Here is a 25,390-nt window from a genome sequence, read left to right as displayed (position 1 = left end):
GGTTGAACAGCGCGCGCGGCTGCTCAAAGTCCGCATCTGTGAGCTCATAGCTGTGACGCCCAACAAGGCCCTTGAGCTTAGACTGAGAGTCAATCTCCCTGACAGCGTGATTTTCCTGCGGGCCACCAAACGAGTTGGGCTCGTAGTTTGGAAGACGGCCACCATTGGTAGTGAATGACATAGGGCCGTCGCGCTGCTGGTTGCGAACAGGTGACAGGGGGCTGTTGATCGGAAGTTGCAGGTAGTTGACACCGATACGATGACGGTGAGTGTCAGGGTAGCTGAACAGGCGGCCCTGCAGCATACGGTCCTCAGACGGCGCAATACCCGGCACCATATGCGATGGCGAAAAGGCGGCCTGCTCGACCTCAGCAAAGTAGTTCTCAGGATTGCGGTCCAATACAATGCGGCCAACCTCCTGCAGCGGGAAGTCCTTCTGGCTGATCACTTTGGTGACGTCAAAGATATCGTACTTGTAGTTCAGTGCTTCCTCCTCAGTCAGAACCTGGAGATAGACAGTCCAGGACGGGTTGTCACCGCGCTCAATGGCCTCAAACAGATCCTGGGTGGCATAGTCTGGGTTTTCGCCTTCGAGTTTTGCAGCCTCGATGGCTTTCAAGTTCTTGATACCCTGGTCTGTGCGGAAATGCCACTTGACGTAGTGGAAGGAGCCGTCCTCCTTGACCAACTTGAGCGTATGGCTTGAGTACCCGTGCATATGGCGGTATCCGTCAGGAGTACCGCGGTTGGAGAACAAAATCATGACTTGATGCAGGGACTCAGGAACATGCGACCAGAAATCCCACTGCATATCGAGATTCTTCAAATGGGTTCTCGGATCGCGCTTCTGCGTGTGGATAAAGTCAGGGAACTTGATCGGGTCGCGGATGAAAAAGATCGGCGTGTTGTTGCCGACCATATCCCAGTTGCCCTCCTCGGTATAGAACTTGAGAGCGAATCCGCGCGGGTCACGAGCAGTATCCGCCGAGCCACTTTCGCCTCCGACGGTTGAGAATCTCGCAAACATGGGCGTGCGCTTGCCGACCTCGCTGAGGAATTTGGCGCACGTCAGGTGGCTAATGTTCTTGGTCACCTCAAAGTAGCCGTGCGCACCGGCTCCATTGGCATGGACGACGCGCTCGGGGGCGCGCTCGCGGTCAAAGTGAGCCAGCTTGTCGATCAGTGAAAGTCTTGGAGCAGCACGGGGCCGTAGTAGCCGGCGGTTTGCGAGGTCTGGTTGCTGGGAAGCGGGTTGCCAGATCCAGTGGTAATCACGCCAAGGTCTTGTCCCACGGGCATCGTAGTGGAGAGAGCGGCCTTGGGATCCTTTTTGATATTTTTAGTCGGAGGGATCATGCTGGAAAAGTATTTAATTGGTATTTCTTGATAATAGATATGATGATGAAAGAGCAATGAGAAAAATTTACAATATTCTTCAAGGAGTGGTGGTATTGAGATAAGATTAAAATGAGGAATGGTGGCGAGATGTTGAGCGGTGTCTATAAAGGTTTCAACTTTTCTTTTTTATTGTTGCACAATAAAAAAGATATGCGAAATTAATATCCCGGGGAGGGTTGCGACATCAAACGCTTTTCCATACTGTGTCAAGCAATGCATGAGAAATGCATACAGTTTCACTTGGGGTCCAGGCCACACGACCAAGCAAATGATACCGAGTCTCATCATTGTTTATTTATTACAAATGAAAACGCCACGTTATACACGGCCCTGATCCTCTAAAAGTAACATGGCAAACATTAAAGATTCGATTCATCTGCAGTTGTCAGATTAGTTTACACGTGGGATTTGAAAAATCAGAGGCGCAATTATTCTCAGAAAAAGAGTGGCGTTATTAGATTTGTTACAAATTTAATTGCTACCAAAATGTTGTACGACCAGTAAACAAATATTTTTTTTACTCGGTCTATCGATAAACAAGCAAAATTTATATAAAAATGTACATGAAAATATTACTAGGTATAAAATGTCAATGATGTAAGAGTGTAAATGTATAACCGTGTATATTTAGGTCCGAGACAAACTCCATCTGGCCACACCCATGACCATGACCTTAAAGTCAGAGTAGAACAAGTCGCTGTCGCGCGAAACCAGCGGCTTAATAACAAACCTCCATGCCTGCGATGGCGACAATACAGGCACACAGGCCGCCGCCTCTCCAGAATCCGCCCCAACGCCGGCATCCAGCTGCCGCATCAAATCAGCATACTCCTTGCGATCAACTGGAGACATGCTGTCCCAAACAGACCGCTCCGTGATACCATAGCTAACGCCATCCCTCTTGCCGCTGTCGCTCGAAATATCGAAATACCGCATAGCGTCCAGCGGACAAGTGTGAGAGAACGCCAGCAGCATGGCGATCAGCCGCTGCCGCGCATCATCGAACTGCAAAAGGTCAAAATGCAGCCAGGGCAGGCAATACCATATAGTCGCCGCAGTGATGCCGCCAAGGGTGAGTCCCTCGCGCAGAAACTCGAGCCTTTCGCGGTCCAGCGGAATGCCCGACACCATGGATTTGAGGGACTCGGACGCTAAGTACAATAACCGCTTGTCGACAATCGACGACGCTGTGATGGTTGCTGGCAGCGCCGCTGCCATCAGCATGGTGCCATTTTTGGGATGCATACTGCCTCGACGTGCGTCGTTGAACAACTGATACTCGGGCAGCTGAAGAGACTTGTAAGGGTCCACGTACGGATCAAGCGTTGGCAGATTGTTGGCCATAAAATTGGCTGGCCCTGTTATGCTATTTGCGTGGGAAAGCCCGCTGTGGATTGACATGGCGTCCAATAAACTACAATTGTCTGTATTGCCATCGTCCTCTTCGACATTATTGTTGCTGTTGCTATTGCTATTATTTCCGGCTCTGATGCTGCTGTTTCCAGACGATGTTTTGGTTGAGAGGGTAGTCTTGGACATGGATTTCTGCGATAAATCACTCTCTTCTACATTGGAAGCCCCGCCGACATTGTCATTCGCAGCGTCACAAATATGGTCACCAGAGATCAGTACCGGATGCGAATCCACAACGGTCGAGTTGGCATCCTCGTCGTTGCCGCTAGCAATACGCATACCATTGCCAGCAGCAAGCGGCGATGTAGACAGCGCCATGGTGGTCTTGTGTCTGGCCACAATGGGCGCTTGGGTTCCGCTTACACTATCGCCGATGCTGTTTGTCAGTCCCAGGGGCAACCCATGCACAGACTGTGCCTTGGACGCACGACTGGTGCTTTTGCTCCGACTGACAGAGCCCCAAATACTGCTGGCCGCCGACGCCAAGTGCGATCCAGACTTTTGTAGCGGAACGCGGATCATGCTCAGTCTGCGCGAACGAGATGCAGCTGCGCCAGTGGTAGCAGAGCTATCAATGTTGCCACTGCGAGCCAACGCTGACTGGTACTGCTGGTCTACAAGAGGCACAGTGCGTTCTGGCGCCAAAAGACTGCATAGTCGAGGAAAACTCTCAGGCACACCGTCGACATATCCGCGGGTTGCCGGCATGGTATTCAACTGGGAATCGTCGTTGCTGGGCATTGCTGAGAGCGTAGGCATTGGTGGTGGTACAAAGGACATACCGCCAGTGGGCAACGGCAGGGCCTCGCTCTCCCTGTCGTGGTGATGGAAGTGGTGGCTGTGCTGGACAATCGGCGACCTGAGGCTGCTACTACTGCTGCTGCTGCTGCGACTGACATATTGCTGATCTCGATTCTGCTGCATCTGCTGATGTTGGACTGATGACGACCGCCCGTCAAAGTCCTTGCCCTGCCAGTTAGCTGAGAGCTTGCGCTGCAGCAGCTGGATGGCCGAGTGCACCTGCTGGTGCTGCAGCAGTAGCTTGACGCCATGGCCCTCCTCTGTCTCTCTTCGCTTGGCACCAGCATGGCTTCCATCATCATTGCCATTGCCAATGCTTCTACTGCTGTCGCTGCTCATCCCAGCAGCAAGCTCAGCGCTTCCCTCAAGCAAGCAATCAGTGTCGCCGAGCTTCGAGGGCATCGGCTGCGACAATCTGCGCACGGGCATCGGCGACGAAAGCACCGATGCCAATCCTTGATTAGTATCCTTCCCGACGCAGCATCCTTAAGGTTATGCGACTTGTACTTTCCGTCCTTCAGCGTATACGCCAAGTTTTTTGTTACCGGCTTTGTCGGTGACTTTGGCGTGGCACCAACGTAATTACCCTGCACGGTGTTTTTGATTTTGCTCGCAACGGCCACAGGCTTGGACATTCGCCGGCGCCGCTGCCGATTCTGCTGAGACGCATCAACCCAGTGTCATACGATTCCTCGGCAGCTACCGGTCTGCCGTCATCGGTCATGCTGCTGTACAGGTTGGCGTCGTCGACGCCGGTGGGGCTGGGGGGTTGATTTGCAAGCGTCGGCGTAGGCGCAGCCATCGCCGGCGACGCACAAAGGATTTGGCAGCAGAGTGCCGGCCGTGCCAGGTGGCGTTGGAGAAGCGCGTTGCGTATTGCCAACCGTCCTCGTCGACGTCCAAAGTCATGTCTATGAGCCAGCGTGGGGACACCCATTCCCACGAGGGATCGGGCAGCTGGAAGGAATGCACGTTGGGTAGTGTCAGCTTCATCGACGGGTCACACCATGGCGGTGGGTCCATTGGATGCAGCCTACATAGTTATCAAAAAAAGTAAACGGGCAGGAAGATAAGAGCGGCACTCCTTCACATCCAGTGATAAAAGCGAGTGTGCAAATTAGAAAGCAAACCCATTTGGTTTTTTAGAGAATGAAAGATAACAAATGAAACCTTTATTCCGTTATCATCGATTAAAGTCGGAGAGCGAGTGGCAAAAGGTATATGCAAATGTGAGCACAAGCAGAGGGCAATATCATATGTACATGCATAAAGGGTGCTGTGAGAAGTCGGACTTGGGTTGTTGTTGGGCACGATTACCAAAATCACACTTTACTTTCTCATCAGCTATACTCAAAGCAAACGAATCATTATTTATCACTCTATCGCTGGCGAAAGCAGCTGCTTTCTACACGTGCTCGCGTGCATTTAATGCCGCGTTAATTAATGGCATGAGCATGAGCATGGAAAAGGGGGGCATAGGAAATGAAGGGCCCGAGCGGGCAGCCCAACCGCATATGTACAGGCATGTGTCGCTTCGGAATGAAAAACAATTTAAGCTAAGGTTCATTTACCGCGTGAATAGCAGCGGTGTTTGAGAATGAGTGCAATTAAATACAATTGAGTGTCTACAGTGCCAGCTGCTTATGGTGTAATTTGTAATTGATTGATTTCCCTTTTCGCTGCAATTGTCGCTGCAATTGTCACTGTCAGCAGTTGGATTTCCGCATGCGACAAGCAAAAAAGGAAAAAGGGAAAGGGAAAATAAAGAGAGACAAAGTCGACGACAAATTGGGTGGAAATGACTTACAGTTTTGTGCTGAAATTGGCCTTGCCCAAAAAGTTGAACCTACACAAAAACAGACAGTAGGAAGCCAGGGAAACAAACAAGCAAAATACAAAATTAGCACAGGGGTCCAATCCAAGCCAATCCAAACAAACACCACAGCCAATAGCAATAGCAATAGCAATAACAATAACAACAAAAAAAGCTTACCCTCGCTGGCACTCAAACAACACATCGCAGGCATACTCGTACCGACCATCGTCGACCAACTTCCTTGCGTCCCTCAGCCTCGCCTGCATGGATTGCGTCTGCATCCGGAGCATCCTCTCCCTATCGCTCTGCACCGTACCCACGCTGACCCCAGTATTCCTACGACTAATAATGCGCGCACTCGGCAGCAATCTCGGCTGACACCTGCTGCAATCATCGCTACCAATGTCGTTTTCATCATCCGAGTAGCCATCGCCGCTGCTACATTTGCTGTTGCCACCACTGTCAGTGCTGCCGTCTATAGAGCCGTTAAACACATGGTTACTGGAAATGTCCGCTGTGCCGCCTGAAGGTTGTAGCCCGAGAAGCAATGACTGTGTTGAATGCGACTGCGAGTTCCTCTGCTGCAACCGGATGCTGCTGCGGCTGTCGCTGCTGATGTTGACGAGGACGCGGTGGTGTAGGGGCGGTAGGCGAAGGCCAGAGTGTTTGCCGGAACCTCTGGCAAAATATCCTATATATGATAGAGCGCAGTAATAACAATAGGAGAAGCAAAGATAAGGATGATATTAATTGGCATTGTTAGACAAATTAAAAAAACAGTTGAACGAGAAAGTGAGTGAATGGGCTAGTGAGCGAGGGAGGGAGCCAGAAGAAGGGGCACTTTATTGTATTTAGTTTTTTTGCTTACTTTAGTTATTTCTCTTCGCCGAATCATCTCATCTATGAGCCAGCCCGTTGTAACAAAATGAGAACCAAAGACAACCTCGTGTTTTTTGTGGTTCCGAAAGAGATGGAATGGTCAATTGAAGAAAAGAACGATGTCGTTTTGGAGAAAGTATTTTTTTGTTATTGAAATTCTGCAAGTGCAAATTTTAAAAATAAAAAAGGGTTTAAATTACAAAAAGTTGTTGAACAATAAAAACAGAATAAAAGGTTAAAATACAGGAATTAAAACATAAAATAAAAATGCGAAGGGAAACAAAGAAGAAAAGAAAAATAAGTGAATGGATCTTGTGGTCTTGTTTTTATTTTATTTTTATTTATTTACTTTGAGTGTATGCTAATTTGATATTATTACATTTTAACAAATGGAAACCCCACTCAACGAAGAAAATAAAAATGAAAAGCCCCCTTCTTCTTTTAAGCATCCTTTTATTCTTTTATTCCTTTATAATTGGATGTCAAAGAGTGTAAAAAAACGGGATGATTGAGTTTTTTTTAATTCCATGTGCATAAACAGAGGTGTTTCAAAATATAATAAAATAGACAGGCGTGCACTTCAGGGTGGGGTAAAAAAGGATAAGAAAATAGTGGAGTGAAAAAAGCAAATCTTAACCCTTTTTTATTCTCTTTATTGTGATGCAGGGTAAATCTGCTGCAAATTTAACAAGTATTCTTTCACTTGAGGAAAAAAAAGGGGAAGGATATTTCCCTGCAAACAGAAACAAAATAAAAAAGTTAGCGATTCTGCATTTATTTATTCTGGAAAGGGGGTAATGGAAAGATCGGATGACGAAATGGCAGATGAAACGAACGGAATCAAGATGAGGGGGGTTGTTCTCGCCCAGTCATTTTATTCTAATCTGTCAGAAGAATCAGGTTGAGAACAGAATAAATCAAGCTTGCTTTTCTGCTGCTGCTGCTGCTGCTGCTCGCCATGTCGCGATAAAAAAGATGATTGAGGCGAATAAGTGGCGGTGCGTTGACGTCATGTGGTTCACAGCAGAACAGCAAACCCCACCCAAGAAAAATATACGCGAATTGTGCCTTGTTTCTTTTCACATGCCACCGCGCTGATCCTCCAATCCCCTGATTCAATCAATCTAATCAATCCAATTTAATCAACTCGATAGTCTTTCTTCACACAAGCATCTTGGACATGTACGGCCGTCGAGCTCGTAGCCCAGGCGGCGGTAGTAGTGGCGGGTGCCGACCCCGCTAATGACGGCAAGCTTGACCGATCCGTGCTCGTCTCTGGCAATGCGCTCCGCCTCTTCCATCAGCAGCGTGCCAAACCCTGGTGCTGGAACTTCTTTGGGTCCCTCGAGTGCATCGGCACAACGCTTCCGTAAACATGCAACTCGCGCACAATCGAGCACTGCCTTCCGCCAAATGTCAGCTCGGGCGGAAGGTCTCCGGCGAGCACTTGCGCAGCCGCAACAGCCCAATCAAAATATCCGTCTCGGGATCCTCATACGAAAGGAAAGTCTCCCAGCCATTGTTCGCCACATAGTCCCTGCGGATCATCTCGACCTGATCCGGCTGCACCTTGGTGTGAATATCGACAATGCCAACCTCGCGTGTGCGCACATCGCGGCATTGCGTGCCAGATCCCGCATGCGCTGCAGCGCGAGTTCGCGCAGATTCCCGTGCTCGACGCCCGAGCTGACCAGCGGCATCGGGATATCGCGCTGCACGCGATAGACGCGCGTCCATGGCGGCACCAGCGCCAGAATTCGCGCCACAAGATCGACAAGAGCATTGGCGTATAGTTCTTATACCTACCGGTACGCCACAGCTCGTAGAGGCCAGTTCCGCGGATAACCAGGGTCGGGTATAGCTTGAGCCCGTCGGAGCGGAACTGCGGATTCTCAAAGTACTCCTTGAACTGCTCAATGTCCCGCTCCATGCCGACGTTGGGCAAGTCCGGCATCATATGCGCGACCACCTTGTATCCAGAATCCTTGGCCAATTGGAATGACTCGCAGACGGCGCGCACGGTGTGGCCGCGGTTAGTGTCGCGCGCGACGTCCTCGTAGACACTCTGCACGCCCAGCTCCAGCCGCGTGCACCCGTACCGCAGCATATGGCTGAGATGCGGCTTCAGCGCAGCATCCGGCCGCGTCTCAATCGTAATCCCAATACACTTGGTCTGGCTCTGCTCAGACATCCTCACAGCCTCATCAACATCGCTGCTGCGGTGGCCGGACAGTGAATCATGTAGGTTCATGATAAACCAATTGCGGTACTCCTCTGACAGGGACATAAATGTACCGCCCATAACGATAAACTCAACCTTATCCACGCTATGTCCAAGCGACTTGAGCTGCTCCACGCGGCCACGCGCCTGCTCATAAGGGTCGTATCGCGCGCGAATCGCCCGCATACTCGTGGGCTCGTACCCGGTATACGACTGCGTCGAGTACTCAAAGTCTGAGTCCGGCCCGCCCGGGCAGTAGACGCAGACGTGGCCGGTGTACGTGATATGCGGGCAGCGATGCGGCTTGCACATGACGGCAACCACAGCGATGCCCGATGCTGTGCGTACTGGCTTGGCCTTGAGCCGCGGCAGAAGCTCCTTCCGGTGCTGGTCCGGGATAGCCGCTATAATATCGACTAGTCGCGGCTGTGATGATAGCTGGTTGACCCGTGCGTACTTGGCTTTGAGCGCGTTGAGGTTGACTGTCTTGCCTTGCGCGCTGCTGTCGATCAGCTCGGCGACGATCTCGGCGCAAGTTTTGACCAAGCGCTCGGCATGGGAAGTCTCGGGGGCCTTCTTTTTCATTTTATGTTTTGTGTATTGTGATTGAAATGTTAATGGGAAAAGGTTGAATTAGAGAGGAAAAAATGAAATGAATTAGATAAAAAACAAAGAAGAAAAAAGGGAAAAGCTGAAGAAGGCACACAAGAGATGACAGGCAGGAATACTGCGTGGGTCCCCTCTTTTTTCTTTTCTCCTGTCTCTCTTGCCAAAAAAAACACTGCTTCGGCTCGGCTCAGGTCCGATTGACAAATTGACAAATCGACAAATCGATAAATCAACAAGAAAAAAGCAGCTGTCGACTCACCCCCGTGACAGTTCGGTAAATCACTTTACTTCACACAGGCCAAACGATTAATATGTTTGTTTGTTTATTAACGGCTAGTCTTCTGCTTCATGAAGTGAAGGAGCGAGAAGTAAAAAAGATAATTGAGGATGAGAATAAATAGTCGTAGCTTTAATTTTTGTTTTCACCCAGTGCTTTGTGTTGTTATTAACTATTTTATTATTTTATTCTATAATTCACTACCTCCCCGTCTTTTTAATTCAGCCCGAGATGGAGCGGAATCACTCGATGTCCTTCCGCGCGCCCAACAGCAACAGCAACAGCAACAACAACAGAAATAGGAATACGCAGCAGAACCAGGGTCAAGGTCAGGGTCAGGGCCAGCCCCAGAACCAGTATCAGAACCAGTATCAGAACCAGTATCACAGCCAACATCAAAGCCAACCCCAGAACCAGTACCAGAACCAGCCTCAGAACCAGCGCCGCCCAACCTCCAGCAGACGGGCGGCGCAGCCCAATCCATTGCACTCACAGGCGCGGTCCGCAGCAGCAGAGGTGTTCGGGCGCATGCGCACGCTGGTGGACAATGTCAGCGTGGCATTCGACGGACCGGCGCCGACAGCCAAGGACCGACTAGTCGAGAACTGGACACGGATCCAGGAGTACTACACGCGGCAGGCGGACCTACGGCGGCTGCAGATCGGCGACACGACGATCCCGCACCACCTCGAGTGCATGCTCAAGATCCTGGCCTACGAGATGCTCGAGAACGAGCAGGGCGCAGCAGCAGCAGCACTCGACCAGGATGGCACTTATGGGGCAGACCGACTGGCGCAGCCGCTGGAGTTTGGCGCCTGCGTCGAGTTTCTGCTGCAGTTCCACGTGCTCAGCGACCTGGTGGACCTGGCGGACGCCGACCTGCCGCGCGGCATGCGCAAGTACGTGTTGCGGTTCTTCGACATCTTTATTGACGGTATTCCGCTCGGCCTGCTGCCTGAGAGCGCCATCCGGTTGCCGCTGGTGGCCATCATGCGCCAGTGCCTGCACGTGGTGCAGACTAGCCCGACGACGCCGATCAACTCGATGCGGCGACAGGAGCCAATGGCCGAGGCGCTACAGGACGCCATGCGGCAGAGCCAAGGCAGCAGCAGCGCTGCCTCGGCCAAGGCGTTCCGGCTGGGCCAGGGCTACCACAGCATCCAGAATGACCGCGCAGCCGTGGTGCTGTGCCATGACCTGCTGCAACTGATTGTCACGCTGTTCAAGCGGCTGCGCGAGCACTCCAGCATGGTGTACCTGTTCTTCGACTGGGACAGCGGCGAGTGGCGCCAGGCCGGAGGACAGGCCCAAATGCAGGCGCAGGCGCAGCAGGGCCAGTCTCATGCTCAAATACAGCCGCAGCGCGGTGACCTGGCCGTGTCGACCCTGCGCTCGGCGACATCCGGGTACATGGAGCAGTCGGCGCGCGGCCATGAGCTGTTCATTGTGCACATTATTGTCGAGTACCTGCTGGCGCCTGGGCTTACGGGCCAGCTGGCGCGCGAGGCGCTGGTGCTGGTGGTACAGGTGCTGCTGGCGCCACAGGACAAGGCACCGTACGTCAGCTTCCTTTTGGACCAAGCGCGCATCGTCGAGCTGCTGGTTGAACACATGGGCTACCTGCACTCGCAAATGCCGGTCTTCCGACCGATGCCGCGGTCACCCAAAGCCACGCTCTTCGGCCCAGCCTACTCTGGCGCACGTTGCCAGCCGCCGCTGCAGCGGCGCATGCACCAGGCCCAGCAACCACCCCAGCAGCGCTTCGATATTCGGCCACGGCTGCACCGGCTGCTGGGTGAGGGCAGTGTTCTGCGATCGGTTGCACAACAGGACCAGCGCGAGGCCGCCATTCTCGTTTCTGCGCGGCTGATCCTCGAACACGTCGACGCATTCTTTCTCTGTTGGGAGCTGCTCGACGAAGTTGCCATGGTGGCGTGCACCGACGAACGTCTGACTGCCGCCGTACAGAGCCAGCTGATGAACGGCTTTCTGCGCACACATATTGAGCCTGCGCTGCTGATGGCCAATATGTCTGCGGCCAAGAGCCAGGCCATCACCACTGTGTCCTACCTGCATGACATTGTCAATGTCACGCACAGCAACTGTGTGCTGGAGGCACTGCTTATGGTGCTGCTAGGCAGCGATCTCGGGCCTGAGCAGCCGCCGTGGCTGGTGAGTGCAGCGGAGCAGAACCAGGGCCAAGGCCAGGGATCGGAGCAGAACCAGAGTCAGGGCCAGAGCCAGAACCAGCTGGATGACGCCTGGGCGGAGCTCTCGCTCGAGGATCGCGAGCTGCTGCAGTCAATCGAGGACGACGCCATGCGCGCCGAAGCCGCAGCGCTTCTGCTACCGCCAGGTTTTGATCTGTCGCGGCTGCAGATGGCGCCACCGCAGCAGCAGCAGGGCTCTGGCGCGCAACGGGCTGAACACTCGACCGGCGCGCCAGTCGGACTGCGCGCGACGCTGATCGCCTGGATGACACTTGAGGACGACACGCACCTGCCGCTTAACACGCTGCGGCTGTTTGACACTATTCTGGCGACCATGAGCCAGTTTGCCTACACCAGCCTTGTACTGCGAAACTTTATCGACCGCCCAGTGGTCTCCGCTGCTGCTGCTGCCACTGACGCTGGCGGTGCTGCTCGGCTTGAGGAGCCCGGGTTCGTCTCAGGTCCGGCGCTCGGGCGCGGCGCGTCGGTGGCGGCCGACCAGGAGCTGGTGCGCGCCGTCGTCGAGCGGTTCCTGGACGCCACGCCCAGTAGCATCTCGGCCGCACTGCCTGAGATTGTCGTCGGCGCCGCGCTGCGCCTGGACGGTGGGCCGGAAGCCGCCGCACCCTCGCACCTGCACTCGCAGCACCAGCTTGAGGCGCCGCGCAACTTCCAAAACATGCGGTCGACCATCATGATGCGCGAGTCGCAGGGCTGCGACGACTACGTCGCCGACTGTCTGCAGCGCCTGCGCCTCGCCCACCAGTGCACTAGGCTCACGTGGGTGTCCAAGGACACGTTTGTGCGCGCGCACACGCCGGCCCAGCAGCAGCAACCATTGCAGCCACATCACCAGCCATTACAGCCGCAGCCAGGCGTGTCTGCGGAAAAGGCTGCCGATGACGCGCTGGCTGGCTTCTACCCCGGTGCGTTCCTGGCATCGCTGATCGGCCAGCTGGAATCGGTGGTGCGGCGTCATATGGCATACAACTTGACTGTCACCTCGATGTTCAACCGCCTGACGTGCCTGGCCGACCCAGCGCTTTCTGCCTTTCTCTTCTTGGCCAACTCTGCCACCGTCCCTGCCAGCCCTGCCAGCAGCAGCTCGGCCTCTGCCATATCGATGCTCTACGACACGTATGTCGGCGCGTCAGCTGAGGCCTACGTCAAGTCCGAGCATGTGCCGAGGTTTCCCGCGCGCCTGGCACGCCAGCACCGTGAGGGCGTCGAGACTGCTGTGCGCGTTGCTGCGGACCACTCGGCAGCGGCAGTGAAGCCGGAGGATACGCAGGTGTCTTCTGCCTCTGCTGCTGTTATTAAGCCGCGCGTCTCGGCGACTCTGCCAGACACCCGTGTGTCCGAGACCCGGTCATACGCCAAGGCCGCTGCCATCGTGCAGCCCCCACCCTCGCTGGCGCCATTACATGGTGCGGTGGTGGTCCAAGATGCTTCTATGGACGTGGACTCACCCGAGGCACCCCGGGGCAAGAATAAGGAGGAAGTGCGCCGTGCTGTTGGGTTTCTTGGAACCCCGATTAAGCGCTTTGTCCACGGATACATTGTCCTGGATGAATTCGGCAAGGAGATGGCAGCGATGGCGCTGGCGCTGCATACGCTGGAGTTGGAGCGGTCGATGGACAAGGTTGCTCTGAGTGCCACGGCAGGCGCTGCTGCTGTGGCAGCGGGTGGTAGAATGGGAGAAGTCGATGATTATGCTGATTGGCTCGAGTACTTTGACCCTGAGGAGCCTGCTTACCTACAGGCGTTGGCTATTAAGGAGTCACTGAAACAGGGGATTATTGAGCTTGGCGGTAATGACAATAACCCTGCTGCCCGTGCCGATATTGACAGTAGTGGCGCTGCTATCGCTTCTGCTTCTGCTGCTGCTGCTGGAAAGGGTAGGCGGAGAAGAAAATCTTCGGCATCGTCTGCTGCTACAAACACGGGTGGTAACGCTGAGGTTGTGGGGAGTAACTCCACTGATGCGGTTGCTGCTGCTGGTTTGGCTCTCTTGAAATCCAAGAAATCCTCAAGCCGTCGCCGGTCGAGTCAGTCTGCTCGAAACGGAAACGCTTAAACTTACAAAATGCAAATTTATACAATTTTTTTTGTAGGTGTTAATATTTGACATTTTATTAATCAACAAACATTAACTATTAATTAAACATATAGCCTTATTATGTTTTATTTTTACTTTTATTTATTGTCCTTGCTTAGTATGCAGTAAACAATTGCTAAGAATATCAAATATGGCTAAAAATGAATGAACATATTGTCTTCAGTAGAGAAAATAGTGTCTTGCTCTATAAAAATGTGGGTCTAAATTATTATATTCAAGTATCAAAAATTACTTAACTGAAAAAGGGAGCAGTGCTGTAAATATAATGATGTTCCTTGATTTCAGCCAGCAATAACAGAAATGTGTATAGCGCCATGAGGGCAATCTTGATTCTTGAAAAGGGAAGGTAGTGGCTTGGAATGTGTGTTGGGCACCACAAATAGATCCATTGAACAAAATATAAAGCAAGTAGAAAAACATAAACTAAAAGCTAATCAGTTTAGCTTGGAGAATGGCTGGCAAAATACCAATACAAAAAAGGTACACGAATAATTAACCTCTTCAGCATGTGGGTGGCATTCTACTGTATGAAACTTGTTATGCATTGGAATATGCATTTGGAAACCATATCAATTATTCAACTATCCTTTGTCTGTGTATGCTTCACAATACAATTGTGAATTGTATGTAACTGTTTTTTGTATGTTCTGCAAGCTATTAATAAATGTTTGAGGAGGAGGACAAGGGGCGTCACAATAATATATTTTTCTATAAAATTTGCGTTTGCTAACAAGTACTTTTGATTTTTTTAGTGTCGATTAAATAATATATTGGCAGCTGCGCCAATATATAAGATCTATCACTAAGAGCAACATATTTGCAATAAATTTCTTTTTATTTGCTTTCAACAACCTGCATAAATCACTGCTTGTTAAAAATTCGCATATGTATTCTAACAATCGTCAGAATACTTTTAGTATAGCTTGAAAAGCCAGCAAATTATCTGCGCATACTTTTTGACTGGTGCTTAAAAACAAAAAATTATTATGCGCACAATCAGACAGCCTAATGTACACATATCACACACTTGGATATGCTTTGGTTCGTAAAATTTTTTTATAAAATTCAATTCAATTCAATTTTCAAACCCTGTGTTTGCATTATTTACGCCTGTTTGGATAATAATCTCGCACTATTGTTGAATGTTGGTGGCCTTTTTACCACTTTGTTGCAAATTTATGCGTTCAAATGCGTATCGCTGGATCCATCTTCAGCTTCTAAAGGATGTCAAAATAAAAACAATTCGTAAAAAATAAATTTACATCCCAACAAAACTAAAACAATTTGGCTTTATTCTTCATCTTTGACTATTCTTTCAAACCAACACATACTTATCCATTTTTCACCATGTTTAGAGCAAATACCTATAGGAAATATAAATTTTTATTAAGATATTTTGGAATTAAATTTCAAAAGCATGTCGACATGTCAATTTCCAGTCGAATCTGGAACGTGGCCGACTTTGCGCTTAATCTTGCTCTTTGCATAATCTTCATTATTGTAAGTAAAAAGAATAATTTATAATAGGTGGCACTGCGCTTGAATGACAAACACCTAGCTAAAACAGCACTCATTCAACAATTTAATTAGAACTCTACGTATGTGGACAAGAACAAAACCCCGGCCAGAATCCCAGAGTCCAACAGGCTTATTGAGCTTGTGCTTGCCCTCGTTTTCCTGGGCCAATACAGTGCAAAGTATGCGTTCCTCAGTAGAACATATTGGAAATTGGAGCATGTCGTGGTGTTTTTTACGTCCGTCAGTCCGGTAGCGGCGTTTATAATAAGCACAGACAGCGAGTTTGTGCGCAACAGCTACATGAGCGCAGGGACCATGGTAAGTGTAAATAAAAAACAAAACTATATGTAATATTATTATTTTTAAATTGGCTATTTCAATACTAAAGTACTAAAGTATTAACAATTGAAAACTGTGTAGGTTATATTCTATCCAATTCGGTTTCTTAGGCTTTTTTATGCGTTCAAGCGGCTACTGGCAATTGTTGCAGCATCGAAAAAGTACATCCGTCTATCCTTGATCAGAAAGGAGGTTGTGTCCCTTGCGGGAGACATACTCATTAGTGTACTCTTTTTTGCAAGCCTTGTGCACTCCGGACTTAACTGGTTCAGTCAGTTCAAAAAATATCAATCTCCTAGCTTTACATTCCTCGATGCCATCTACTTTATTGTCAGTAAGTAAATCGGGAATGATTGCAATATGCAAAATATCATACCAATTAATGCTCCACGACATTTGACAACTTTGCTTGTTGAGCAGTCTAATGATATGGAAGTGGATGTTGAGGTTGAGAATAGTGAAACGAGTTTTCATCAATATGCCAATTGACAGGGTATATGCGGTACCATGTAGGATCAAATCAGGGGACATAATAATGGCACCTAGATATGTTCCTCATTTTAAAATGTACATGCATTAACGCGGTTGCGTGAAGACCACAACTTTGACATGCCAAGATACCGGTCTGCTCGCAGAAGATCCGGTTCTTGTCACTGGAATGTACAACTGGCAAAGTGCACAACAAAGGTGACGAGATACATATATAAGACGAGGCCGGTGCTAGTAGAACTTTAGAAACATTAGTAATAAAACCTTTTATAAATCCATACCCCCACTTTTCTAACACTATTACAGTAGTGCTTCCCACACCCCCTCTTACATAACGGGTTCAAATGAATATGTAGATTTGGCCAATTACAATCGTGTAAAAATATGAGCAACCACACGGCGATATTAAAATGTTAAATATTAAATATGGAAATATGGAAATGTTTTATTAGAAATATACAACACAATCGTTTTCAAGAACAACAATCTGCTCGAGTCGCTCACGGTATTGTTCGAATTGCTCACATACAATTGGCCATTTTGCATCAACCATAAGATAGTCAAGAACATCTTCATAAACAAATGCGTGGGTGAAGTTGGGGCACAGTATTGCCACCAGTGCAACTGTCCATTTCATATAAAGATTATAGTCGTCGTCCTTGTTGGTAATATACCATCTGGTGAAACTCCTTCCTAATGGATAAATGTACTTATAAATGACATCAACTGGCTTGTCAAAGTAATTATTGTAGTCCTCATAATCGTCGCCATACAAGGTAGGTATTTCAATATTACAATAAAGGGTGTGCAGCGCCGGAAGGTTTCTGAGAAAGTGCACTAAGTCTGTAAACGTCATTTTATCCGTAAGAGTAAGCGATCGGATTTGGCTGGCCCACTCGGCTGACTGGAAACCGGTACAAAACACGTGTTTGTCAAAGTCACCAAACAATACAAGCGTGCGCACAAACTGTGCCGCATGGAGAACCTTGATCGCAAACAGAGATGCATCGGATGCTGATATTGGAGTGGCCCGATACTTGGTTGAGTTTTGCAACTCAAGGTTGCAGAGCCGCGGAAACTTATTTTTGGTAAAGGTGCCGCATTGTTCAAACCCTGCCATTATATCTGCACAAAGCTTTATGGACAAATACTCGAGCGAGCTGTTGTTGCCTCTAAACATATAGTTGTCGCAGCGTTGAACAAACGTCGTGCGCAGAATCCGCAACGATGGAAATGGAACCGGTTGATCATAATCTGAAAATATAGAGCTGTGAGAATCCCTGTAATCCCTGATTACAAATTCATCAAGGACCGGATATACAATGGCACGGCCAGAATTATCGTGACAAATATCGCTGAGTCTCTGATCGCCCTGCAAACACAGGTCTAACGACTGCAACGTGTCTGCACTGCGCCGAATGAGCTCAAAGACTGGGCGGTGGTCGCGTTGTGAATACATGTGCTCAATGCAGGTCAGCCCATCGATCCACTCCGCTCTTAAGCAGTACTCATCCACATGTCTTGGAGCTTCAACGGACACTTGGCTTACATTCTTACATACGTCAATGCAGAACCTGCCCAGGAGATGATCGTTGGACGAGTCGCGATTGTCCACCCGATGTGGGTAGAGGCTGCTGATTGTGACATTACGCACCGCTGGAACCATCCGCCTAAGCTCTTTAGCAAACTCGCTCGCGCCTCGTTCAGTAAGATTGGCGCCATGGTAACAGCATAGTCTGTTGTCAGGAAATATGATCTTCAACGTGAACGCATTCGGAAAAACAAGGCCGGGCTGGCTTGATTCGTCAACCTTATGAGGTGCTCGATAGCGATCCAAGTGTGGCCAATTGCACACAACTATGACGACCTTTTTCGCATAATGGGTAATTGGAAACCTCGGGGTGCAAATTGACAAAGTCCAAAGCTTGAGAAATGTATCTCCTCGTGTGCCGTCAGGAAAGTACTCCATGGTGAATTCGCGGCAAAGACGCTCCAGAATGACAGTACGCCAAAGTTGGCAGCACTGCAGAAGAGCAGCAGCTAATTCATCCTCACGACTCTTGCCCAGGGCACCCAAGTTGTCATCAGAAAGGTTGAAAACATACTCGGTAATCGAATTGACAATCTCGCGGGGAAGAAATTGGAATTGAGAAGAATTGGAATTCATTTTCAAAAAGATAAAAGTGAGACAATGGGAAAGAGTGAAGTACAGTAAGATAATAAACTGATCCGAATAACAAAAAATAGTGAACAATGTGTTCATGCATGTGTGGCGTAACAGTAAAAAAAGAAAGGCTTTAATTTATAGGCATAACTTAATCCGTTAATTCGGGTGATTTCAAGTTGCGAGCTATTTTGTATCCATATCGCTTGGGCAACGACAACATAAAGGTGAATAAATAAGCTGAAACTAAGGGCTTTTCAAGCTTGTCTCATTTTATGGCCAAAAACATGCTTAGTTTTGCACAATATATAAATAAGCAGATTTGAGCTTTCCATGCTAAAGCTATAATGTACTAGTGTATGTAGTGTGTTTTCGCCTTTTTTGCGTAATCATGGTTGAAAACAATGTAGCTACAAATTAAGCTAACCCTTCCATTGCTAGTGTTTAATTAAAAAAGTAAATATAACGGAGATGATTGCTATTATGCGTCAAGTCTGCATTCTCCGCAGCCAGCAAGCAATGCGCACTCACTGCATTTGCCCAAAGAAAAAAAAGAAAAAGAAAAAAGATTTCTTATTTGCAAAGTAATTGTCGCTTTCTTTATGGCTAGAAATAATTGAACTTATATCTTTGGATGTAAAAGCAATGTGAAATAAAGGTAAATAACACTAAAGACAAGTTCAACTATTTGTATTTTAGCAATTTTTTTATGTGTCGTGCACATTTAATAGCATGGATAAGAAAATAAATAATAAAGGGATGGAGAGTAAAATAAAAAAATTGTATGCTACTACTAGGGAATCGAGTATAAATTTATTAACACATAAATTTATTTGTGTTTTTCTCTTCCATTTTAGTATCATAAAGTTTATTCATATAAACACAATGCCGCCAACAGGGGCTATTCAGGTACATGTTAGTGACAAAAAAAAGAACTTTTTATTTAATTGTAAATTAAGTGACAAAATCAATAACTTCGTTGCATCAGTTGCTATAAAATGGTCCATTAAACAAAAACATGAATATGCACTAGAGTTTAAAGAATCAGCATATCCATTAGTTCCTGTAGAAGAAATTAACAGCAAAACGTTCAACACATTCAATCCGAATTATTATCATATAGATTCAGCTATCCTCTATTTCAAACTTGTAAAAATAAATAAATACACGGTTATTCCGTTAGATATACATGCTAATAATGATTCCAGGGTTGTACCTCTAAGTTTATATTGCCATGATAATTACAATAGCAATATTGTGGTTCAATTGTTAACTAAGATATCAAAGTGTAAAAAATCACTTGCTACAAGTATAGCACTCATTGAAGGGACAAATATGCGTACATTAATAGATAAAAACACTAAGTTTCCGAATTGGGGCCTTTTGAATTTAGATATAAAGCAACCTATGTATTTGGTGCTAAATATGGATAATTTCACAAAAAATATTCTTAAAGGTTTGATTGATAAGTATTAGTTGATGGCGATCAACTGATTAACCAGTCTTGGCTGTTTAGCCACACAAACAAGAAGTCACACAGTGGCCAAAGCAATACGCTCTCTTCTCTTTACCTTTTCACAGTGCATAGCACCTATTTATTAAATATACTTTATATCGTTGTAGTTTATCTATACGTTCATAGAACGTCATATATTCCAACAGTAAGCGTGCTGAGAATCTCTCAAGGAGGCCGCAGCTCAGGCCAGGGACCCGGACTGGGACTCACTGGCATGCACAGATGCATCGGACAAATGCAGGACGTCACCCGAAGCCCTGACCCAATCACATCGCTTACGAAGCCGCGCGATGTTCACGATTGAATCTGTTTTTGCCAGATCCTGATGACAGTAGAAATTGACGCAATTCCGAGGTGCATCAAAATAGCATTTGTTTTGCTATTGTTGTATCATTTATTATTTGTGTACATGTGTGCGGCACAGGAGATGCCGCGTACTTATCATAGTTTACCTTTGATATATACCAAGGTGTTCCCGCCATGAGGACGAGAACACCTTAGTTTTCTAATATATTTATATGTTGGCTTTACTATTTGCAGTGTTTACCAGTAGCTGCCCGCCTTGTCCCTTACTGGCCCCTATTAGGCAGGTTTACAACAGGAGCATTCAAATTAAATAGTGGGAGGCGGCTATGAAAAAAGAACTTGGAGTGGGTATAAAACGAACATTATAAACCCATGTAGAAACAAAAACTTGTAAGCAGACAATGATTTTGGGTCTGGCTTTGGTTTGGTTTGGTTTGGTGTGCATTGCATTGTCTTATCTATTTTCTCTCATGCATTACATGTCTTAACGAATATTCCAGACACAATTTTAGGTTTATTTTTAAATTTATTTTCTGCATTATAATAATAAAAACGACAGTTTCCCATATATCAATGATGCAATTTACAGTGCAATGATACTTTGTAATTTTTTAGTGTGGTTTCAATATTTTTTGTTTCTTGGCCCCCTTTATATCCACTCCCTTTCTTCTCTTCTTTTCTCATTACATTTTCTTTTTTCACCTATCCACTCATTCTTTTATTTTTATTTTTATTTTTTAACAAATGAGCAACGAATTGACAGCGCAAATGGGCCAACTGGACCACGAAAGGGCGATCAACAGACTGGAGAAACTCCTCGAGGCAGAATTTGGAAGCACGCTCAGCGAAAAGTCGGGAGATTTTCAAGCAGCACGCCGTTTGGCCACGACCTTGCTCGGCAGCGCCACAGCCAAACCAGCCATTACCATGAACCAAAACTCCCAAGACAGTCACTACAAGGACACGGATATTCATCACAACAGTGTTCTGAACCAAGCAATGGCAGTAGCGGCAGCAAAAAACGCGGCAAACAGGGACTGGGACGCAAAGGCGCTCGACGAGCTGGTGTGCACCGGGGCAGTCTGTGGGACGCAGGAATTGACCTGTAGCCTGTTGACGCCTGGCGGTGGCGGCAGACTCATGGCAGATGCTGGCGATTTTGCAAACATCGGCACTGCCGGCGGGGGTTGCATAATGGTGTATTCAGCATCCTCAGGTGTCCGCACCGTGGGGACAGTGGCCGAGGCTATTGCTGCGGTTGGGCGGGGCAGCGCCGCAGAGAGCAGCGAGAGCAGCGAATGCTTCTGGGTCGACATCATGGATCCGACGGCCGAGGAGATGGCGGCGTTGGCGCGCGAATTCGACGTGCATCCGCTGACCGTCGAGGATATTTTGACGGACTCCGCGGACCGCGATAAGCTGGAGCGTGTGGCCGGCCGCGGGTACGCGCTGCTGATCTACCGCGCGCTCGGCACGCAGGATCAAGCCCAGGATCAAGATCAAGATCAGGGCCAGGGCCAGGACCAAGGGCCGCAGGTGGCGGGGTTCTCGGTCATCATCCAGGACAACTGCGTTCTGTCGTTCCACGATGCACATGGCAGCGGCCACGTGCGCAGGACTCTGGGGCGGCTGTGCGGGCATTGGTCGGCGCAGGCCAGCAGCCCGTTCTATGTTGCGTATGCGCTGGTCGACGAGATCACCGATGCGCTGCAGGCGGCGATGCGCGCAGTGGAGGCGGAAGTGCAGGCGGTGGACGCGCTGGTGATGACGACAACAGAAAAGCCATTGATGCTGCGGCAGATTGGGTCTGCGCGGCGGCGGCTGCTGGGCATCTGGCGGGTGCTCCTGGGCAAGCCCGACGTTGTGCGCGCGCTGATGCGGCTGCGGCCCGGCGAGGACGATTATGGGCATTACCTGACGGACGTCTTGGATCACTTGGCGGTGCTGCTGAGCCTTTGTGCGCAGTGCGAAATGGTCCTTTCGCGCGCACACGCCAATTACATGGCGCAGCTGTCGCTGGAGCTGGGCGAGATTACGGTGGGCGCTGGCGTGTTTTCCAACCAGTGGATGGTTTTGGCTGGCATTCTGCTGCCGCTGCAGTTTGTTGCTGGGCTGTTCGGCATGAACGTCACTGTGCCGTGGATGGGCCATGAGGACACGCCCGAGGTGGACACTATGTGGCCGTGGATGGGCATTTTTGGTGGCTCGATGGTCTTTCTCGTCGTGTCGCTTGCATTCATGCGGTACAGCGGCTCGCTGTGAGAACCAGGCGCTATTCCTAATTTTGGGCCTACTACGCGCATTCATGCATTCATGCATTTATTCATCCTTTTTATTTCACGTGCATCCTGCTATGCGCAGCTCTCTCTTTCTCTTTCTCTCTCTTCTCTGCTGTAATACTTTACTATACTATTAAATACTTTTCTGCATATTTTTATTCTCTAATCGAGTGATGAATTCGGAGCACCGGTCGGCAGCGCGGCTTCTGAGCACAAGCGCAGCGCCCAACATAGCGGCTGAAATAACCCACGACGTGCTCACGCGATGGAGCGCAGAATACACACAAACGCAAGCCCAATTGCAAGGGGACCCGGCTTTGTCTGTTATGCTCTCCGGCACCCAGCAGCTCATGCGCCTGGGCCAGTACATCACGACATTTCGCGTCAGATCCGACCGTGAGCAGCTGCGCAGACAGGCGGAGTACGATCGCCAGCAGGTACGCAACATCGTCGACAGCACCGCGCACCTGGTGGCCGGCGGCTTCCGCATGCTGCTCGCTAGGGCGGCAGGAGGCAAATCAGGCAGCGCACTAAGCGCAGTGGATGCTGGCGCTCTGGAGGCTATTGCTGCTGCTGCTGAGCATCTTATTGTGCGTGGTGGTGATCCTGCGGCAACAGTTGCTGGGTTGGCGCTGGTCGGCGGCGTCGTGCTGGCTTTGCGGCTGGAGGTGGTGGCTGGCGTGGCTGCTGAGCGCGTGTGGGCGGCGTTTGTGCACTTGGCCAAGGCCGCTATCCGCGAATGTGCGGGCAGAAACTGGCTGTGGGCCGCTCTGGCGGTGTGTGTCGAGGCGGCGCCGCAGGGCGAGCATCTGCGCGGGCTGGCGGAGGACGGCTGCGTGCTCAAGGGGTTTGCGCAGCTGGTATTTGATCCGCAGAGCGGCTTTTTGGCGCGCGTGCCGGGCCATGCTGCGGAGCTGGAGCTGGAGCCGGAGCCGGAGCATGCAGTGGGGCTGGTGTCTGCGCTGGCCACAGCAGCGTCGACGCGCTTCCCCGACGTCCTGCGGCTGGTCCAGCTGGTGCACGCCAATGCCACCGACGTGCTCGTGTCGGCCGAGCACTCGCGCAATCAGCCGGGCCGCGCCACGGCCGCTGGGCTGCGCACGTTGGCCATCTTGCACGTGCTCGACGCCATTCTGCAGCGGTACTTCGTCGACGATGCGTACCTGGGTGTCGCCGAGGGCGACCTGGTGGACGCCTGGTGCGCGGTGGTGGACAGCCTGGCTGCCGTGCATTTCGTGACGCTGCGGCTTGGCGGCCGCGCAGGCACAGAGGCTTTCCGGCGTGCGAGCACTGTGGCTGTTCGCTTTATCTCCGGCTGCAGCGCGCCGGCCGTGGATGCGGCGGTGCGCAGGGCGTTTGGCACGCAGCCTTGCCTTTGCTTCATGGCGCAGCGGCCAGTGTCTGCGATTGGCGGCGAGCGCAGCTGCCTGGTGCTGTTCTACCTGGACCTGTGCGAGCACCTGGTGCCACTCATCTCGGCCAACTCGCTGGCCATGCTAGTGCTGCCCCTGGCCGCGCGGTATGCCGGCGGCGAGGTGGTGGGCAAGGTGGGCGCCGAGTGGTTCGAGTCGGCGCACGCGCTCGTGCTGGCCGTGCTCGAGGCAGGCACGGGCAGTGGTGCCGTGCAGCGGGTGGGCATGGAGGCTGTGCCGTGGTACTCTGGCCTTGTTCTGCGCCTGTATCCGGACCAGGGAATCTCAGCGAATCTGCTGCGCATTGCCTTCACTGCAAGCGTGCGCTGCCTGGCGGCGATCGCTGACGGCGACTCGGCGGATGTCGCGCGGCTACTGGCCTGGGACTGCGTGAGCATGCTGCTTGGCCGCATCGACGCTATACCCTCTGATGGGCATCGCCCTACTTCTGGCCGGGTGCGCGCCGAGATCAATGCTGTGCGGCGCCGCGAGCTGCTCCTTGTTTTGGCTGACCAGGTCGCTGCCGTGCCGCTGGCGCTGCTGCCGCGGCTGCTCGCGGAAATCCACCCGCGCGTGGTCAGTCTGGACGGCGCCACATTCGCAGCCGTGGTGGATGAGCTGCAAGATATTGTATTGAACAAAGCCGACGTGTCTAGAAAGCCATCGCTATCGGCCTGGGTCTGGCGACTGCGGTCGGATTTGATCGCAGCCAGAATCTAGGACTCGTCGATAAATAAAGTCAAGCAATCTCCGTCTACGCCTGATCCAACGGCGACTTTGGTCATGTCCTCGATTGTGTACGCGGCGCCGGCGGCTTTCAGTTGCTTGGCGGAGAGCTGTGTGCGCAGGCCGATGACCAGCGCCCCTGCGGCTTTTCCAGCGGCGATGCCGGCGGCGGCGTCCTCGAAAACCACGCAGTCTGCGGCATCATCTCCGCACTGCATGCGCTGGGCAGCCAGCAGGTATCCTTCGGGGTTTGGCTTTCCGTTGGCTATGTTCACGGGCGTAACGAACACTTTGGGGATCGGCAGCCCGAGGGCCTTCATCCGGGGCAAGGCGAGAAAGGGCATTCCCGAGGTGAAAATGCTCCATTTATCACCGAGCGCTTCCAGTAACTCGCGCGATCCAGGGATAACCTCGATTCCCTCGAGCATCTCCGCGGCCTCTCGCTCTATGAGCTCGGCGTATTCGGGTGTGTGGGTGGTGGCGGGGAAGAATTCCTGGAGCACTTGAAGTGTGGGGATGCCGTGGCAGAAGTGGATTACTGGGAGCGGGTCGATGTTGTGGATCTGGCTGTGCTTCGTGTAGACGTGCTCGGTTACTTGGAGCGTGCTGATCAGCGTGCCGTCGAGATCGAAGATTGCGCCGCGGATGTTTGAGAGCTTTACAATGGTGGAATCAGCCGTTGCTATGATAGGCATGGCGGAAATTTATTATTTCTATTTCTATTTGTGTAATAAAATGCAAGAAAAAGATGAAAAGAGAGGAGAGGAGAAAAAAAACCGAAGTTGGCCTTGGTCATCCAAAAATGTAAATAATTTATTACGTTGATCGATTTTTATGCTTATATATTCCAAAATGAAAATAAAAGGGTTACGTCATCCTTAAAAACATTTGCCATCTA

General features: G+C 50.2%; 9 protein-coding genes across 9 annotated transcripts; 4 read left to right on the top strand and 5 right to left on the bottom strand.

Annotated features, from left to right (window-relative positions):
- Positions 1-1,860: 1,860 nt before the first annotated feature.
- Positions 1,861-4,408, bottom strand: BX661DRAFT_67066 (uncharacterized protein). Its single transcript, XM_051539393.1, has one exon. The coding sequence runs from the start codon at positions 4,039-4,041 to the stop codon at positions 2,026-2,028; it is 2,016 nt and encodes a 671-aa protein (XP_051394355.1). The 5' UTR covers positions 4,042-4,408; the 3' UTR covers positions 1,861-2,025.
- BX661DRAFT_67048 (uncharacterized protein) lies at positions 4,187-5,826 on the bottom strand. Its single transcript, XM_051539392.1, has 3 exons — positions 5,606-5,826; positions 5,420-5,458; positions 4,187-4,645 (listed from the first exon to the last, which is right to left on the bottom strand). The coding sequence occupies exons 1-3, from the start codon at positions 5,716-5,718 to the stop codon at positions 4,333-4,335; spliced, it is 465 nt and encodes a 154-aa protein (XP_051394354.1). The 5' UTR covers positions 5,719-5,826; the 3' UTR covers positions 4,187-4,332.
- Positions 5,827-7,070: 1,244 nt separating this feature from the next.
- On the bottom strand, positions 7,071-9,232 carry BX661DRAFT_177888 (elongation protein 3-like protein). Its single transcript, XM_051534756.1, is given in 5 exon segments — positions 7,071-7,601; positions 7,625-7,710; positions 7,755-7,903; positions 7,999-8,102; positions 8,114-9,232. The coding sequence occupies 5 exon segments, from the start codon at positions 9,111-9,113 to the stop codon at positions 7,450-7,452; spliced, it is 1,491 nt and encodes a 496-aa protein (XP_051394353.1). The 5' UTR covers positions 9,114-9,232; the 3' UTR covers positions 7,071-7,449.
- A 530-nt stretch (positions 9,233-9,762) lies between these two features.
- Positions 9,763-13,791, top strand: BX661DRAFT_177887 (Retinoic acid induced 16-like protein-domain-containing protein). Its single transcript, XM_051534755.1, has one exon. The coding sequence runs from the start codon at positions 9,943-9,945 to the stop codon at positions 13,699-13,701; it is 3,759 nt and encodes a 1,252-aa protein (XP_051394352.1). The 5' UTR covers positions 9,763-9,942; the 3' UTR covers positions 13,702-13,791.
- Positions 13,792-15,063: 1,272 nt separating this feature from the next.
- On the top strand, positions 15,064-15,933 carry BX661DRAFT_203542 (uncharacterized protein; the record flags this gene model as incomplete). The annotated part of the gene is made up of 3 exons (XM_051538532.1): positions 15,064-15,243; positions 15,334-15,579; positions 15,682-15,933. Coding segments are annotated over exons 1-3 (651 nt in total), but the record flags the coding sequence as incomplete, so codon positions are not given.
- Positions 15,934-16,509: 576 nt separating this feature from the next.
- On the bottom strand, positions 16,510-18,323 carry BX661DRAFT_177885 (uncharacterized protein). Its single transcript, XM_051534754.1, has one exon. It carries the CDS (start codon positions 18,254-18,256, stop codon positions 16,538-16,540), a length of 1,719 nt encoding a protein of 572 aa, XP_051394350.1. The 5' UTR covers positions 18,257-18,323; the 3' UTR covers positions 16,510-16,537.
- A 2,467-nt stretch (positions 18,324-20,790) lies between these two features.
- Positions 20,791-22,468, top strand: BX661DRAFT_177883 (uncharacterized protein). The gene has a single exon (XM_051534753.1). The coding sequence runs from the start codon at positions 20,820-20,822 to the stop codon at positions 22,335-22,337; it is 1,518 nt and encodes a 505-aa protein (XP_051394349.1). The 5' UTR covers positions 20,791-20,819; the 3' UTR covers positions 22,338-22,468.
- A 59-nt stretch (positions 22,469-22,527) lies between these two features.
- Positions 22,528-24,403, top strand: BX661DRAFT_196425 (uncharacterized protein; the record flags this gene model as incomplete). Its single annotated transcript, XM_051538049.1, has 2 exons — positions 22,528-24,342; positions 24,371-24,403. 2 exons carry the CDS (start codon positions 22,528-22,530, stop codon positions 24,401-24,403), a joined length of 1,848 nt encoding a protein of 615 aa, XP_051394348.1.
- Positions 24,404-24,482: 79 nt separating this feature from the next.
- Positions 24,483-25,187, bottom strand: BX661DRAFT_140304 (HAD-like domain-containing protein; the record flags this gene model as incomplete). Its single annotated transcript, XM_051532837.1, has 1 exon — positions 24,483-25,187. One exon carries the CDS (start codon positions 25,185-25,187, stop codon positions 24,483-24,485), a length of 705 nt encoding a protein of 234 aa, XP_051394347.1.
- Between the last annotated feature and the right edge of the window lie 203 nt (positions 25,188-25,390).

This window comes from Kickxella alabastrina (genome assembly GCF_025024165.1).
Source record: "Kickxella alabastrina strain RSA 675 chromosome Unknown BX661scaffold_3, whole genome shotgun sequence".
Classification (NCBI taxonomy): domain Eukaryota; kingdom Fungi; phylum Kickxellomycota; class Kickxellomycetes; order Kickxellales; family Kickxellaceae; genus Kickxella; species Kickxella alabastrina.
The sequence above is the reverse complement of the archived record's forward strand: the minus strand, read 5'-3'. Positions and strand labels throughout refer to the sequence as shown.

Coding starts and splice junctions, on each gene's coding strand:
- BX661DRAFT_67066 (XM_051539393.1), bottom strand. CDS start 4,041: ATGCCCGTGCGCAGATTGTCGCAGCCGATGCCCTCGAAGCTCGGCGAC.
- BX661DRAFT_67048 (XM_051539392.1), bottom strand. CDS start 5,718: ATGCTCCGGATGCAGACGCAATCCATGCAGGCGAGGCTGAGGGACGCA. Junction 5,459..5,605: donor TTGTTTGAGTGCCAGCGAGG/GTAAGCTTTTTT, acceptor GTTTTTGTGTAG/GTTCAACTTTTTGGGCAAGG. Junction 4,646..5,419: donor GCCAATTTCAGCACAAAACT/GTAAGTCATTTC, acceptor ATAACTATGTAG/GCTGCATCCAATGGACCCAC.
- BX661DRAFT_177888 (XM_051534756.1), bottom strand. CDS start 9,113: ATGAAAAAGAAGGCCCCCGAGACTTCCCATGCCGAGCGCTTGGTCAAA. Junction 7,904..7,998: donor GCGATATCCCGATGCCGCTG/GTCAGCTCGGGC, acceptor CGCACACGCGAG/GTTGGCATTGTCGATATTCA. Junction 7,711..7,754: donor GGGCTGTTGCGGCTGCGCAA/GTGCTCGCCGGA, acceptor ATTTGGCGGAAG/GCAGTGCTCGATTGTGCGCG.
- BX661DRAFT_177887 (XM_051534755.1), top strand. CDS start 9,943: ATGCGCACGCTGGTGGACAATGTCAGCGTGGCATTCGACGGACCGGCG.
- BX661DRAFT_177885 (XM_051534754.1), bottom strand. CDS start 18,256: ATGAATTCCAATTCTTCTCAATTCCAATTTCTTCCCCGCGAGATTGTC.
- BX661DRAFT_177883 (XM_051534753.1), top strand. CDS start 20,820: ATGAGCAACGAATTGACAGCGCAAATGGGCCAACTGGACCACGAAAGG.